At 39.0% G+C, this 13723-nt stretch overlaps 1 protein-coding gene across 6 annotated transcripts in view; it reads left to right on the plus strand.

The window, feature by feature from the left end:
• Positions 1-13723, plus strand: part of Sick (sickie) — a 191133-nt gene that overhangs the window by 138568 nt on the left and 38842 nt on the right. For 5 of the 6 annotated variants that reach the window (XM_071999844.1, XM_071999841.1, XM_071999843.1 and 2 more), the window contains 7 exons: positions 4815-5141; positions 5668-5895; positions 5989-6403; positions 6579-6720; positions 6962-6988; positions 8450-8694; positions 8959-9110. In XM_071999844.1, coding sequence (XP_071855945.1) covers positions 4815-5141; positions 5668-5895; positions 5989-6403; positions 6579-6720; positions 6962-6988; positions 8450-8694; positions 8959-9110 — 1536 coding nt within the window. The remainder of the gene's footprint in view (positions 1-4814; positions 5142-5667; positions 5896-5988; positions 6404-6578; positions 6721-6961; positions 6989-8449; positions 8695-8958; positions 9111-13723) is intronic. The other variant, XM_071999842.1, reaches the window with a different exon arrangement.

Below are 13723 nucleotides of genomic sequence, written 5' to 3' on the forward strand. Positions count from 1 at the left end.
CGCTGTTGGGCTGAATCTGACTGTGATAAAAATCCAACTGTATAACTTGATGACCGTGCAGCGCAAGAAATTGCTTTTCACGTGCAACCTAACGCAGCTTATATAATTTTCGTTTATTTAAAAAAAAGAAACCTATGGTATGCTACGTTATTGTATATTTAGCTTAACAAAAGTGAAGGAAAATTGCGAAAGAATAATAAAGAATAACGTAATAACGGGTAATAATACTTCCACTGCATTTTTTATTGTACAATTGGTTGGCAAATTGAAAATTGTATAAGAGAAGTTTCCCGCGTTCCGAATTTTGCGATATTTCCGTAATTTATGTTCTTTCTCGAGTTTGGTTTATCTCTTTCGCGTAATTACCCTATTAAACCGAGTAAGACGTAAAGGGTATACGTTTCTCTTTTCCACGGTTATTTCATCTTTCTATGAATACCTATTCAGCCAGTGGCTCGTTTATTCTGTTCGAAATATTTGCACGGTAATGTAAGAGCATTACGAATAAATAAAACTGCTCATTAGCCGAATTACAATCGTCGTTAATGAGCGGCAATTTTCACTGAAACGCAGAAAATGTTCTGCCTTTAGAGGCAAATAGATTGATCTTCCTTTTCAACTGATGATTCAGACCTCCCTACGTTAATAATTGTTTTATACAAATTAGTAGGTTTAACGTACGGTCGAATAAAGTGACTTGTCATTGATAAAAACGAATTATTTCTCTCTACGTGCGTTCCATAGTTGCATTCGCGAATGCAATAATTATATTAAAATCTTAAACTATCCAACTTGAAAGTAATATTCAAAATCTGTCGGATATGTAATCGGAACGATAATCGGATTACTCTTTCTTGTCTTTGGCACTAATTAATTCACAATAATATCGGAATATCTACATCGTCGATGTGAAAATATATATTTAAAAATTCTGTGCTGTTTATGCAAATCGTTAAAAAAGAAGGGGAATGGTAGACTTCAACCCCTTCGCTGCTAGTTTCATATATCCATTTTGTGGTCAATTTAGATGATCAGTGAAGTCGAGTTAAAGGGTTCTCCGATATGATATCGTTCCCCTTGAAAAGTTAGTTCCTTCTATAGTCGATAATCCGTATAGGATAATCCTCGATTTTCCTGGTTCGAGTCGGAAATCCCTGACCGACCCGAAATGTAATCAGTTTTCACGTAACGTTTCTTTTGCGCCTTTTGAATCCTGCCACTTTTTCCCCAGATAAAGCAAAAAGGGTGAAAGACGATGGGGTGTGGCTCGCGTGGCACCTTATCATTTACAAAACAATGTTCCTTTTACTCTACTTTCCCTGCAAATCGCGTTATTTAAATACCGACATAGATTACATTAGTCAGCACACGCCGCAAAGTAGCGAAGTTTTTCAATCGTTTCTATATCTTACGATTAATAGAGATTTTATACACATCGATGTATTACATATCGTCATAGGTTTTATAGTTAATGAAAGGTAATAAATTTGTTATACTTTAATGTTCCTTTTTTCTATTTCATTACAAATGATATTCTACAAGAACAAAAAACGTATTTCTATTAATTTTGATGCTTATGTACTTGTGTGTTATTTATCATCTAGATACTAATTAGATTTTCAATGTTTACCATCTTTACAGATTTACAGGAAAGGATAAATAGATTAGATAATTTAGTCTATATTTTCGCTATATTTTCATCTCTTCCAACTCCAACTTAATTAGCATTTACCATCACAACTCTATATTTGGCTTACGATTATTTTAAAACCCGAAGTAAATCACTCTGCCCCTTTCTTTTACCGTATACCAGATAAAATTTACATTCTTCCTCTCTAATTTACATTGTCTACCATTTCGACTCATCCGTAATAACGCAGGAAAAAACATGCAATCTTGCGAATGGAAATTACGCGCGAACGTACCACATGATAATAAAGAGTCGGTGACTCGTTGATGTTTTGGTCGGTGATACTTTTTGCGGCAGCCTGTACACAACCAATGTAGTATTCGGTAGCCGGGCGTTAGTAAGTAGTATCGTGGCATAAAGTGGGGAGCAGAGTCGGTGAGCAATGGATCGTCGACCCTCGCAGTCGGCAGTTAACGTTCGTCCGACTCATGAAAACGTGACGTTCGTCGAAGGTGGTGAAAAATGTCAACGGTGTTGAAAAAACAATTTTTCGTAAATTTCTCACGGTGAAAGCTGTGCTACCGTGCCGTGCTCGAGGCGTTTTCATTCGATACGATTCCTACCAAAAAGAAGAAGAGAGAGAGAGAGAGAGAGAGAGAAAAAAGAAGGCCAACTAAATGACGCACGTTCGAAGAACCCTCGATGAAATCATCTAATTCGCTGAGAGACGAAGGAACCCTATAATTTTCTAAGATGGATATTCCAGCTTCGTAATGAATATTTAGTGATGTTCCGTGCTGTGGATCGGTTTCACGCCTTGCTGTTTTCATTGCAAAGTGACTCTTAGCTGAATAGGGAAAGAGTTTCACGGTACTGTTTGCACGGTTGCGGTTAATGAAGAGCGGCTTTCAAATTTCGTGTTTTTAGACGAAACGTAGCGAGAAATCATTTGCCGCACAGCTATGTTTCTGCCGTGTTATTTCAAGAGAAGCAACTTTAATATTCTTAGCTTTTCTAACGTAACATCATTATCGTTGTTTCATATTGTTTTATTCTTCTGGAAGAAACTTAATTCCACGCAAACTTTGATTCTTTCATATATTTGCATAGAACGAAAGGTACGTTCGGTTATTTTAAACCATGTAAAACCTAATAGTCGCGTTTGTAAATTCAAATTAAATGCTTTAATTAGACAAATATCGAGAGGTATTTGAAATTCGTGTTGAATGAAGAGTGTCTGGAACAAATAGGCACCCTAGTTAAATTGCACTAGTCGTCGAGGGTAACAAGGGTGGTTCTGCTCGAGGGCTATCCCTTAATTATCCCGTGCAATGACGCATTCGATGTTCACACAGGTATTCCACCGTTATCGATCCCTCGAAACTCGTAGACACGTGTATCGGTGAGCATACGCAGTACCGGCTGTCAAGAACACTTTACGAAGCTGGCCGAATTAATTTTACGAGTGGTACGTGTTCAGTGCGTGTAAAGCTACGTGAATAATCATCCAATGTGACAGGAACGAGTGTTATTAACTATAATCATTCTGTTAAACCGGTCGCGAACGATCAAGTAACGATACAACAACTGTATGCGTGCGTCTGTATGAAATTAACGAAAACGCTATTAGCGTACAGTTTGGAATACGTGACACGTCGATCAAAGTAGAAGAATGGTGAGTTTATTTACGAGACAAGATTTCAAAGTTAGGTTTTATCACTTTACGAGAAAAATATTATCGTTATTCCAGATAGTTTTCAGGCTCATAAAATTTTTTCCCACATTTTTTCCGTGTAGTTGGAGCGTCGTTCGACTGCACCCTGGCGCTGTCTGAACGATAACATTTGCTCCGTTAGAAAAACGAACGTCTTCGCGAGAACATTTCTGAAAATAAACTAGCTGGAAACGAAAGAATGAAAAACGTAGCCGACGTTGGCGTCTTCTACTCGAAAGAAGGCACCGTTTGTTTGAATTTTTGTGGCAGTAGTGTCGTCCAAAGATAAAGGAGTCGCCCGATATTTGTTATTCCTCGATCGTTTCTTCGTGTAAAGTTAGAAATTACCGTCGACGAGAACCGTATTTCGATCGAACTGCGAACGCGCTTCTAAGGGGCAGTAAGAGAAAGAGCTGCGTTTGACCCACGGGGATCTTTTGTCTCGCTTATGGCCTTCTCGTAGTACGTTTACGATCCGGGTAGTAAAAACCCGAGGTACCGTTTCTAACCCCGTGAGTCATTTGATACGCGATATAACTCCGCGTAGTAAATGAAGGGATTGGAGAGAATCAGAAATGGAGCAGCAGCGGAAAGATCGATGAATGTTGGTTGGGTCCATTTGTCGGATCGTTTAAAGCGGTTCGATTGATTGCATCGCGTGAAAATGGTTGCCGAACGAGGCTTGACAGTATGGAACAATATCACGAGTTGTTCGCTATTTTGACACTTCGTGGATTGTTCGTTTTTATGAATCGTAAAATCTGCCGGTCCGTAGTAAACGTAGATGGATAGGAGGCTGTAAAAAAAACGTCATAAAGAAGAATACATAACCGGAAAGGAGGAAAATAATATTAACATTGATGTGAAGATTAAACTATTCATTGCAAGAATAAATACTGAACTTTTATTTCTGTATCGTATGAAAAGATAGTGTTTCAGAAGGAAAGTGAACATTTAATTGGAAATTTAAGAAAGAGGGAAAAGAAACGAAGAATAAAATATTCGACTCCTAGCTTTCTCATAACTCAAACAGTAAAGGTCATACAGCAGTGTAAAGAGATCTTATAGTCCTTCGAACAGTCGCCGCGCCGTTCCGGCGCCCTCTTCTGAATCATGCTATGAGGGTTCTGATTCTCGCAAACCGCGCGCTCCAGAATCGATAGTAGTGAAATTAACTTTACCGAAAGTCCTTGACCCAGGTCGCGAGTTTGATTGCAGCGGCACCGATGATATCCTATTACGCGTTTAAAGGCTACCGATAAGAATTTCGCAATAAAATATTTTAGAAATATTCCAGCAAGATTATTCCACTGAAATTATATTTATAGCGACACCTCTTTACACTTTAATTTGATATTACGATCAACACGACAGTTAATATAATAATAATAAGTTGTGTTATTTATAATAATTCGTCGAGTTGTTTCAAACGTGTTTTAATCAGAAAAAATTGTTTGTTTCCGTAAACAGAGGGTGCCGGGTGGTGGAGGCGTGATTGTGGGGGGTGGCGGTAATTCGGCCACCCCCCAGGGTGCACAGCAGGGTAGTAACCTGGTATACCGTGTGGTGAGCTCCAGACATCCTGGTCATCATCCGCACGTGAAAAAGTCGGACAGTTCTCAGCAAACGGACAACTCGGCGTTCAAACATCAGCAACAGCCAGGCTTAAATAGCTCGGCGAACAGTAGCTCAAACAGCCAGCAATGGAAAAAGTATATCGAGGCTGGAGCTGCGAGGGATCGGGAGAGAGACAAGGAGGCTGCACCTCCGAGTCCTAATCCCTCCAGGCGATCTCAGGTAAACATTTATACAGTTTTGTTCGTTCTTACGTCGTTGCATCACCGGACGATATTGATTTTTTGAGATAGTCGGTTTTGCCAACTTAATGCAGTCTTTGAATTTTATTTCTGTAGAAATTTCTTTTTAGAATTTCCCGATTCTCGAGCTTACGATTTAAGTTCCAATAACGCGTGCCATAAACGTCAAGATCGGTCACACGTCGAGCTAACATTACGCTTTGGCTGAACGTTCAAAGTAGTGCGAATCGCACAAGTCTTTTGATATGTAAATGCGTGTGTAAGGTACAACTAATTTTATTTTGCAAGATGTTTGATAAATAATTACTACCAATTGATCGTTAAACAAGAAAGATCTGTTATCTTAAAGTAAATGATAAATCAACAACAATGACGTACCACGTCTCTCACACGTGTTGTTTATATTTGGCCCGATCGACGTACCACGTCTTTCACACTATATTGTAGGTTAAGAGGCTAACTCCTTTAGGTACTTTCATGTTCTGACTGAATAATTTCTCTTTCAGGAGAAACATCGGAAACAGGCCATGGCTGAGTATGCGAACGGCGAAAAACCACAGAAAGTTTCATCGGGAACATCGACGAGCGGCAGCAGCAAAGTTAGAGGTGTACCACAGAGTTTCGGATATGTTAAGAGGCACAGCGCTGGTACCAGCCCCAGTCCCAACGGAGTTCAAAATGGTGGCAAAGATTCGACGAGAACTGCTCAAGTTAGCGCAGTTCCAAGAACAAAGGTAAGATCGCTCGTTTTCTTCTTAATTTTCTACACAGCGGTATATTAGACGAGCATTAATTAACGGATCTTTTGCTTTCGTGTGACATTGCAGGTCAAAGTGTCCGGTGGTACTCAAACATGTACTACGGAACTTCAAGCCAACTCTTCCACGTCGAATCAAGGACATCATTATAAGAGTTACAGCCTCACAGGTCCTAGCGCCAGCCAACTTTCTCAATCAGTGCGAGATCGTCTTATGCTCGGATCGCAAAGTTTACCAAAGCCTGGTAGCCCAGAATTCACGGCGCTATTTGCATCCGCGCATCATCGCGAAAGAGGATCCGGTGCAGGACCAACGGCTACTTCCTTCTCACCGCGGGTGCTCAAACCATCGGATGGAAGTCTCAGCGATACGTGCAGCAATTACGCGGCTCCTGATCTGCAAGGATATTACACTCCCAACAGTCCTTATACTACATCTTGGATGAGACACAGCAACACGTACACGCCAAGTGGACGTTCTCAAGGCAAGTTTTTGTGCCGTTTCAAACATATTTTAGGTGAACTCCAGCGTTGCTAGTTTAGCTTGTCATTTTTATAAATTTTACGTTTGACTGCTGTCAGAAAATATCGAAATAACTTTAGATCAAAGACTAGTTTTTGAATTATTTATTTTGAAGGGAAAAATTTGTCTAATTTCAGGAATGGGATTGTGCGAAGCTGACAGCGTAGAATCATTAGGATCGCATCGGGCAAGCTTAACACACGCTCGCTTGTTGATACATCAGAGAGACTCGACAGGATCTCCAGCTCCACCGAGACTTAATAGAAGCAATTCTATTAGGTAAATTTACAGAGTAGTTTATTCGCTGCATTAATTTTCACGATATTACATCAAATTTTGTTACAAGTCATTTGCATACATCCATATGTATAGATGCATGACTAGAGGATGCAAATTTTTCACCACATTTTTTCAAACGATCAGTTTCAGCTTTTTTCTGATTCTTTTTCTAATTAACCACTCTATGACAGCGATTGCTCGTTTACGGTGAAATAACGCAGATCATTTGATACCGTTCTAGCCATCTGCGGGACAGGACATTCCCAAGGTAGTGCGAAAATCTAGAATACACATTCGTCGAGCCTGTTTTCCATGCATAAGTATTGAAAGAACGAAACCTTCGAGGGTTTTGTACCCTACACGTATACACGAGTGCCAATTATAAGCACTAAAAACACACATATCCATGTGCACTTACTTCTGTCGAGTTTTACATTTGTATTATTGACTTTAAATACTTTAGTTATTATTTTGTTGTTAAGTCGGTTCTATTTTTCTTTGTATTTCATATTTGTGATTGATATACGCTTCTTATCCAAACGCATGTCATTCCTCGACTAGTGTGGTGCGGATTAAAACGGTAACAGACATAACGTGCCTCTTTCTCTCAATTTATCGTTTTTCCTGTCAGAGTATGCGCACTTCTCGTTAAGTGCTAATTAATTATTTACTCGTTCCTCGTTTATCAATGACTCGATCCTCGCCATACGAGTTAAGGATTAAGGCTTATTTACGAATCTTCCGTTGCACAGCGAAAAGAAACATTTTACGAATATGTAAAGCTCGAAGGTTCTTTTTGCTAAAGATATATTCGACGTTACGATGTACCTGCGTTTAATTCCGTTTGAAATACTTTTCCGTGAAAGTCAACTTTTTTATCGTTTATTCGTCCTCTTTCGCTGTGCTATTACAGAACCGTACGAGTGTATACACGATCGAGAAGCGGCACTCGACATTCAGACTAAAGGGAATTTATCTTTTAATTAGGAGCCTCTTCTAGATCGACTAATTACGTATACACTCGCTAGGTAGACGGGCGTGTTTCCATCGACGTTCTAAGTCAACCGAATACCAGATGCAAAGAACTACTCTTGTCTGACGAATCGATCGATCTATGTGAAATTTTTCCGTTGAATTAACTTTAACGAGCTCTCTCTCTCTCTCTCTCTCTCTCTCTCTCTCTTTCTCTCGCGTGCGCGCGCGCGATACCAAGCACGTCAATTTCTTCGCATCTGAACATTTTCATTTCAAGGACACACATACACGTATACGCGATTGTATTCAGGAATGGAATATGCTTTTCTCCGAGATTAATCTAATTTCTGAATGCAACCAAGCGTAACAAGCTATAAATATTCAGTAATTGTGCTTTCTATCGTTTGAAAGAAAATACTTAGGTAATCACGTGTATGGAAGATACAAACACTTTCTATAACGTGAACGAGATTTTGTAAATTATTTGAACGTCTTCTCTTCTTTCAACATCGATATTAGACGTTTATCGATGCACGTTGCGCGCTTTTTATTCTTCGAAGATGCAAACAGTTCGTTAAACAATCGTGACAATTATTATAGTAATAGTAGTAATAATTTCGAGTACAGAAATACTTAATGATATAATAGAATCGATTGAAAGAACTTTTTGCCTATCTTCGGAGGCATTTACGATATAATACCGCAACGTTTCTTTCTACCAACTGTTCAGATGTTTAAACCTCTGTTTTCGCAGATCCACGAAAAGTGAAAAAATGTATCCGTCAATGTTAGCTAGAGGAAGTGGAGCTTCGTCTTCCGTTGGCGAGGAAGTCGGAGTCGGAATAGGAATGGGCGTAGGCGTTGAACCATATTACAGCGTTCCTGTAGGATCTACAGGGTGTACGGGACAACACTGGTCTCAACCGACGTCTCCAACGCCTACGCACACTTCTCGGCAACCACCTAATCTTTACCAACACGTGCATAAGGACGACGATAGTAAGTTTCCGTTTAAAGTTATCGTTATTTTTTTTTAAACATCATTTTTACCAACCGTCGAAGATACGGCATGTTCTGTTATATAACTTATCGAGGAATTAACACCAAAGTAAACTCGGAGGAACGTCACAGAAACGCGTAACACGATAGCGTGCATTTTTGACATAGAGATACGCGCAAGTTTCCTGCGATCTCTCTTTTCATTTCCAACCTTTTGTCGAAAATAAATGGAAAAAGGAAAACTTTCTCTTCTTTTGTCTTCAGTCCACGGTTCTTCTGTATCTTTGGTATCGACAGCGAGCAGCCTGTACAGTTCAGCCGAGGAGAAACAGGCACACGAGCTAAGAAAATTACGACGAGAACTCGTGGACGCTCAAGAGAAGGTTCACTCGTTGACTAGCCAGCTGTCGACAAATGTGAGTACATATTAGATCGATTATCGTAGCGATAAAGCAAGCTTGACATATATTAACTACCTGCTACTGTTCGCTTTGAGTTGTTCGTATTTTGTAATTTCTGTACCGGTCTATTAAACTGACGTCATCGTGATATACAGTTTCTCAAGGCGGATCTATCCTACTCCGACGAAACAAGATACGTTCGTTCTTATTGTATCAAACGAATTGGTGCAAATGATTAATCATAATTAATCGAACGAGCCAACGGTTGGCAAAGTTACCATTTCATAGTCACGGTTTGCTTTAACGAGCTAGATCCGACCAAACCTGTTGGTACAATTTTCTCCATAGAACATCCATATATCATTCTTGCAATGGTTTATATACATTAGCAAAGTCCATTACCTTTGTTTTGCTTGCTAAATGTATTTATATGTTACGTAACGTGGAAAACGATGAATAACGCGTATACAGAAATTAAGTGTTAAAAGGACCTTTTAAATTCCATTATACACCTTTTAAATAGATAAACAAATAGCAATTGCGTTCAAGGTAATCGTTTCCTTTCTCGTCAACCCATTTTAGAATACAATGGTTAGCGTAAAAGGATATTTTTACGCTAACTTCTCGTTTCAAAATCATCGATAGCTTTCTAATAGTAATGTATACCTATTTCTTGTAATATCGTTTATAGAGAAAAAGTATCGAGATAAAAAGGAAACATAAATAATTTAAATCATTTCAAAGACAGAAAACGCAAATTCCACGAAATTACACCTTTTTCTTTTAAAAGTTTTCTCTTAAAATCCGAATTTTATAACGTCGTTGCCATATATATCGAAACAGAACGCGAGTTTCCTATCAATAAAAGGAAACTTATAACTTCGACGATTTACGAAACCGATGAAACGTTGAAACAATTTCAAACGACCCGCGTTGTACCACACAACGAAAGCGTCCGTACAGCTGAATGGCTGTTCACCAGGGAAGATCAGTGGCCTCAACCAATCGGACGCAAAGCGGCCACTTACGGGCATCTTGGATCACCGTAGCGTGGATCGGTAGTCAGTTTACATTCAGTTTGTGCCGAGACGCGCTACTTTAAACGTCGTATGTTACTTTATACACGTCGCGAATACAAATAAACGCTCGATGTGTTTGTTGGTCGAAAGTGAACGATCGAATACATCGTGGTTCGGCTTAGTGGAAAAAAGTGGTAGCAGATTATTAGCGCGAAAAATTGATTCGTGTTCTGTCAACGTCTTCGCTTGGTGATCGATCGGCGTCTCGATCGGCGGCTGGATCGATGTGCGTGAAACGCAGTCTTCCAACGCGGCAAAGTGGTTGAAAGAAAAGTAATCGAAATGGAGTCGTTTGTCTGGTTTGATTTTTACGAATGTAAATGGTGATCCAGTCGTCTCCTCTTCGTAACTTATCGACCACGGTTCGTTCATTTTGTAAATTATCAACCATTATCGTTTTACGCTCGTGACACTTCCTCCATAGATTTGTTTACCATTTTAATCCTTATCTTCTTCGATACCAGAGCAGAAGTTACCTAGATAAAAGAAAAGTTCGTATTGTATACGGTAACGTTCTTGAAAAATTAAAAAAAAAAATAAAAAAAAAACTGAATTATAACTCACGCGTATATAGCTCAGAAAATGGTAAATTATATTGTTTCCCTGAATATGTTTTAGGCAGTAAATTTAGCACGATAGATCGTGCAAGCAGGATAGACGATAAAAACTTGTTAGGATACGATAATTCGAACTGTGTGACGCAGCTTGAAAAAGAGACCTTCGAGTCGAAGCAAGTCTCATCGGCAAGTTATATGGGATACACATGCTGAGATACAAATTACGAGCAAATCGGCCGGCTCATTTGAACGCGATCTTAGCCCGTTAACGAGCGCGTAATTGCGATACGATCGTCAAGTATATCGCGGATCGATTAACTTCCGAACCAAGCTACGCACATTTGCATACAAATTTTGTGTTTCTCGTTATTGGATTAACAAGATAATAGTTAACTTCCGATTTCGATTTTTACGCATGAAAAAGTACGACTATCGCGACAAGTAGCTTAGAAGACTTTAGGACACGATTGTTAGCAAAAAATATATATATTTTTCTATTAATTTTTTATTTCAAAATCATCGATATTCTTGTAAATATAATTTGTATCTGTTTGGTAGAACTTGCAGCGAAAACATACATATGGATGAAAATTCTGATTTTCAAAAACCAAGTATACATGAAAGAGGAAGCGACAAAGATGATATTATGAACGCATCAACCTTTTTCTAACACTTAGCGGTATTAGGATCATGAGAGGGTCGGTAACTATAATGGTCGCAAGCTATTGACGAGAAGTTAGAAATAACAGAAGTGGAAATAGCAGTAGGTTAAAAATATTACGTAAAATTGAAGGAGCGTTGTTTTATCTTGCAAATCCTTTCGCTACAAAGAAAAGTCATAAGGAGTTCTTTAGATCGTAGAGCGAGAATAACGAGAGAAATGTTTTACTTTAGTGTTATTCCTCTTACCGGTAATTTCAGTTATCAACTTGGATATGTATATATATATATATATACATTAAAGACATTAACATCACGGTATCGCATTGGATTTCTACAAATGTTGAAAAAAGTAACAGTTCAGCCCCCGAAGTTCGTTTACCTCTGGATGGATATCTATATAGAACATGTTCAGCACAATGATCACGCACGGCTACAAGAAGATACAAATGATTTACACTAGTCTCGTTGCTCGACACGCTATGAACCCTTTCGACGATGCGTTTAGAATACGTAAAAACGAGCTATCGGTAGCACGACTCGAGGACATTTGGCCCTAAGTGGGCAATTTTCTGAAGAAATAGGAAATTTTCGATATCGGATGCGCGATCGTTGTTCGTGAATCGTCGGACACAAGAGCCGCATATATGGTAAGAAAGAAGCGCGTCGAGGATAGTTCCTAGGAAACGAGGGATCCAACTCGAGTTGCCATCATTTTTGCGCTACTATATGCGACCAGTATCCAACATTCCCGACGCGTACACCTTCGTCCACTATCGTCCTACCGTATTTTCTTCTCTTTGTCTTTTTCTCGCGTTTCCGTTTCTGTCATCGACTGGTGCGGCAGCCGGGTCGACCGTCCGTCACTCGTGCGACCGGTCGACGACGTACCGACTACCGAGCAATTGCGATGACTCCTGCCAACGGGAAAAGAACTGTCTGTGTGCACTCGGAACTCGCGATCTTTCCTTCCACCATCGCCATTTATAGTTATTGACGCCTTGTATAGTTGTTAATGGTTCCTTGTTATGCCGATCGTCCACGCGATTCACCGACATATCCTTTCTTCGACGATGTATAAATTTTAATAATAATAGACGCGCAGTTATCGAAATCGACCGCTCTGATGTTGGCAGTAAACGACTTATGTATTCATTTAGGGCAGCGATCTTCGATTCTTCCTCGTCTCGCTAATTACTAGTTAATGAAATTACTCTTCGCTAGTTACTACGATTCTGTGGCACATCAAAGAATATATTATATGTTATATTATATATAATATATATGTGATCCTTTTTCGACACACGTTGTTTCGACGTTTGTTATCATTTTATTTGATAATACAAGGAAAAAGAGACCAGTGCCTCTGACTAGATAGTTAGGTATTTTAAAGGTATATTTAAAAAATTCCTGCGCCACACCTGTAGATCTCTCGTGGCAAAGCAATAGGCCGCGGCACATTGGTTGAAAATCGCTGATTTAGGGAGTTGAACTAGTTTTCAGCGGTTATCTCTAAACTAGCAGTCAGGAATTCTGATTTAAACGATATGTTGGTCACTGTTTAGGAGTTGATATTCATCGAGATGATAATTGAAAGAAATTCTAGAAACCTCGATTTAAGTAGCTCGGAATTCTGAGTCGAACGGTTACTTGTTTAGTGGGTGAACATAGACTGTATTAACGAGAACGTTCGTGTAAAAGAAATAAATAGAGGCTTTTAATTTTTTAACTTTAAAACGTGAAAATTATCACGCATCGGCTATCTCGTTAATTTCTAAATGATGTTCTGGGTGATACGAGCTTGCATACTTACGTGTTCCGGTCTACTCGCTAAGAAAGAAATACGAAATATAGGAGAAACATTATATTTACCATTTTTAATGTACTGGTAAGAAATCAGGTAATTATTAAAGTATAAGGTAATTTTTAATAAGCCTTTCACAATGATATGAATTATTAAAACTGTGAAATTTTTTTCGAACGAAATTCAACGATATCCGTTCTTGATGCGAGAGAATTATTAATCGGATGTTTTGCAAGAAATCAAATTTTCTTAGCAATATTTTACGAAACTTTATGTCGCGCCTACTGTTACACAAATTTTCTCAAACTTAAAACGCATCGATTTTGCTCCTCTGAAGCTAAAATCGTTCAAATGACACGAGCCATAATTAACGGTACAGCTAATGCAGCAAACACGTGCAGCGTTCCGAAAGACTTTCGCTCGTTTTGTTTATGCGCGTAACATTCTGGGCAATTTTGGATGAATCATTACGAAGCAACGAGAAAGTTCTTTTTCTTGCAGGATAGATCCAACGACTTCTATATCTAA

This window comes from Bombus fervidus, chromosome 3, assembly GCF_041682495.2.
Source record: "Bombus fervidus isolate BK054 chromosome 3, iyBomFerv1, whole genome shotgun sequence".
NCBI classification, from domain to species: Eukaryota; Metazoa; Arthropoda; class Insecta; order Hymenoptera; family Apidae; genus Bombus; species Bombus fervidus.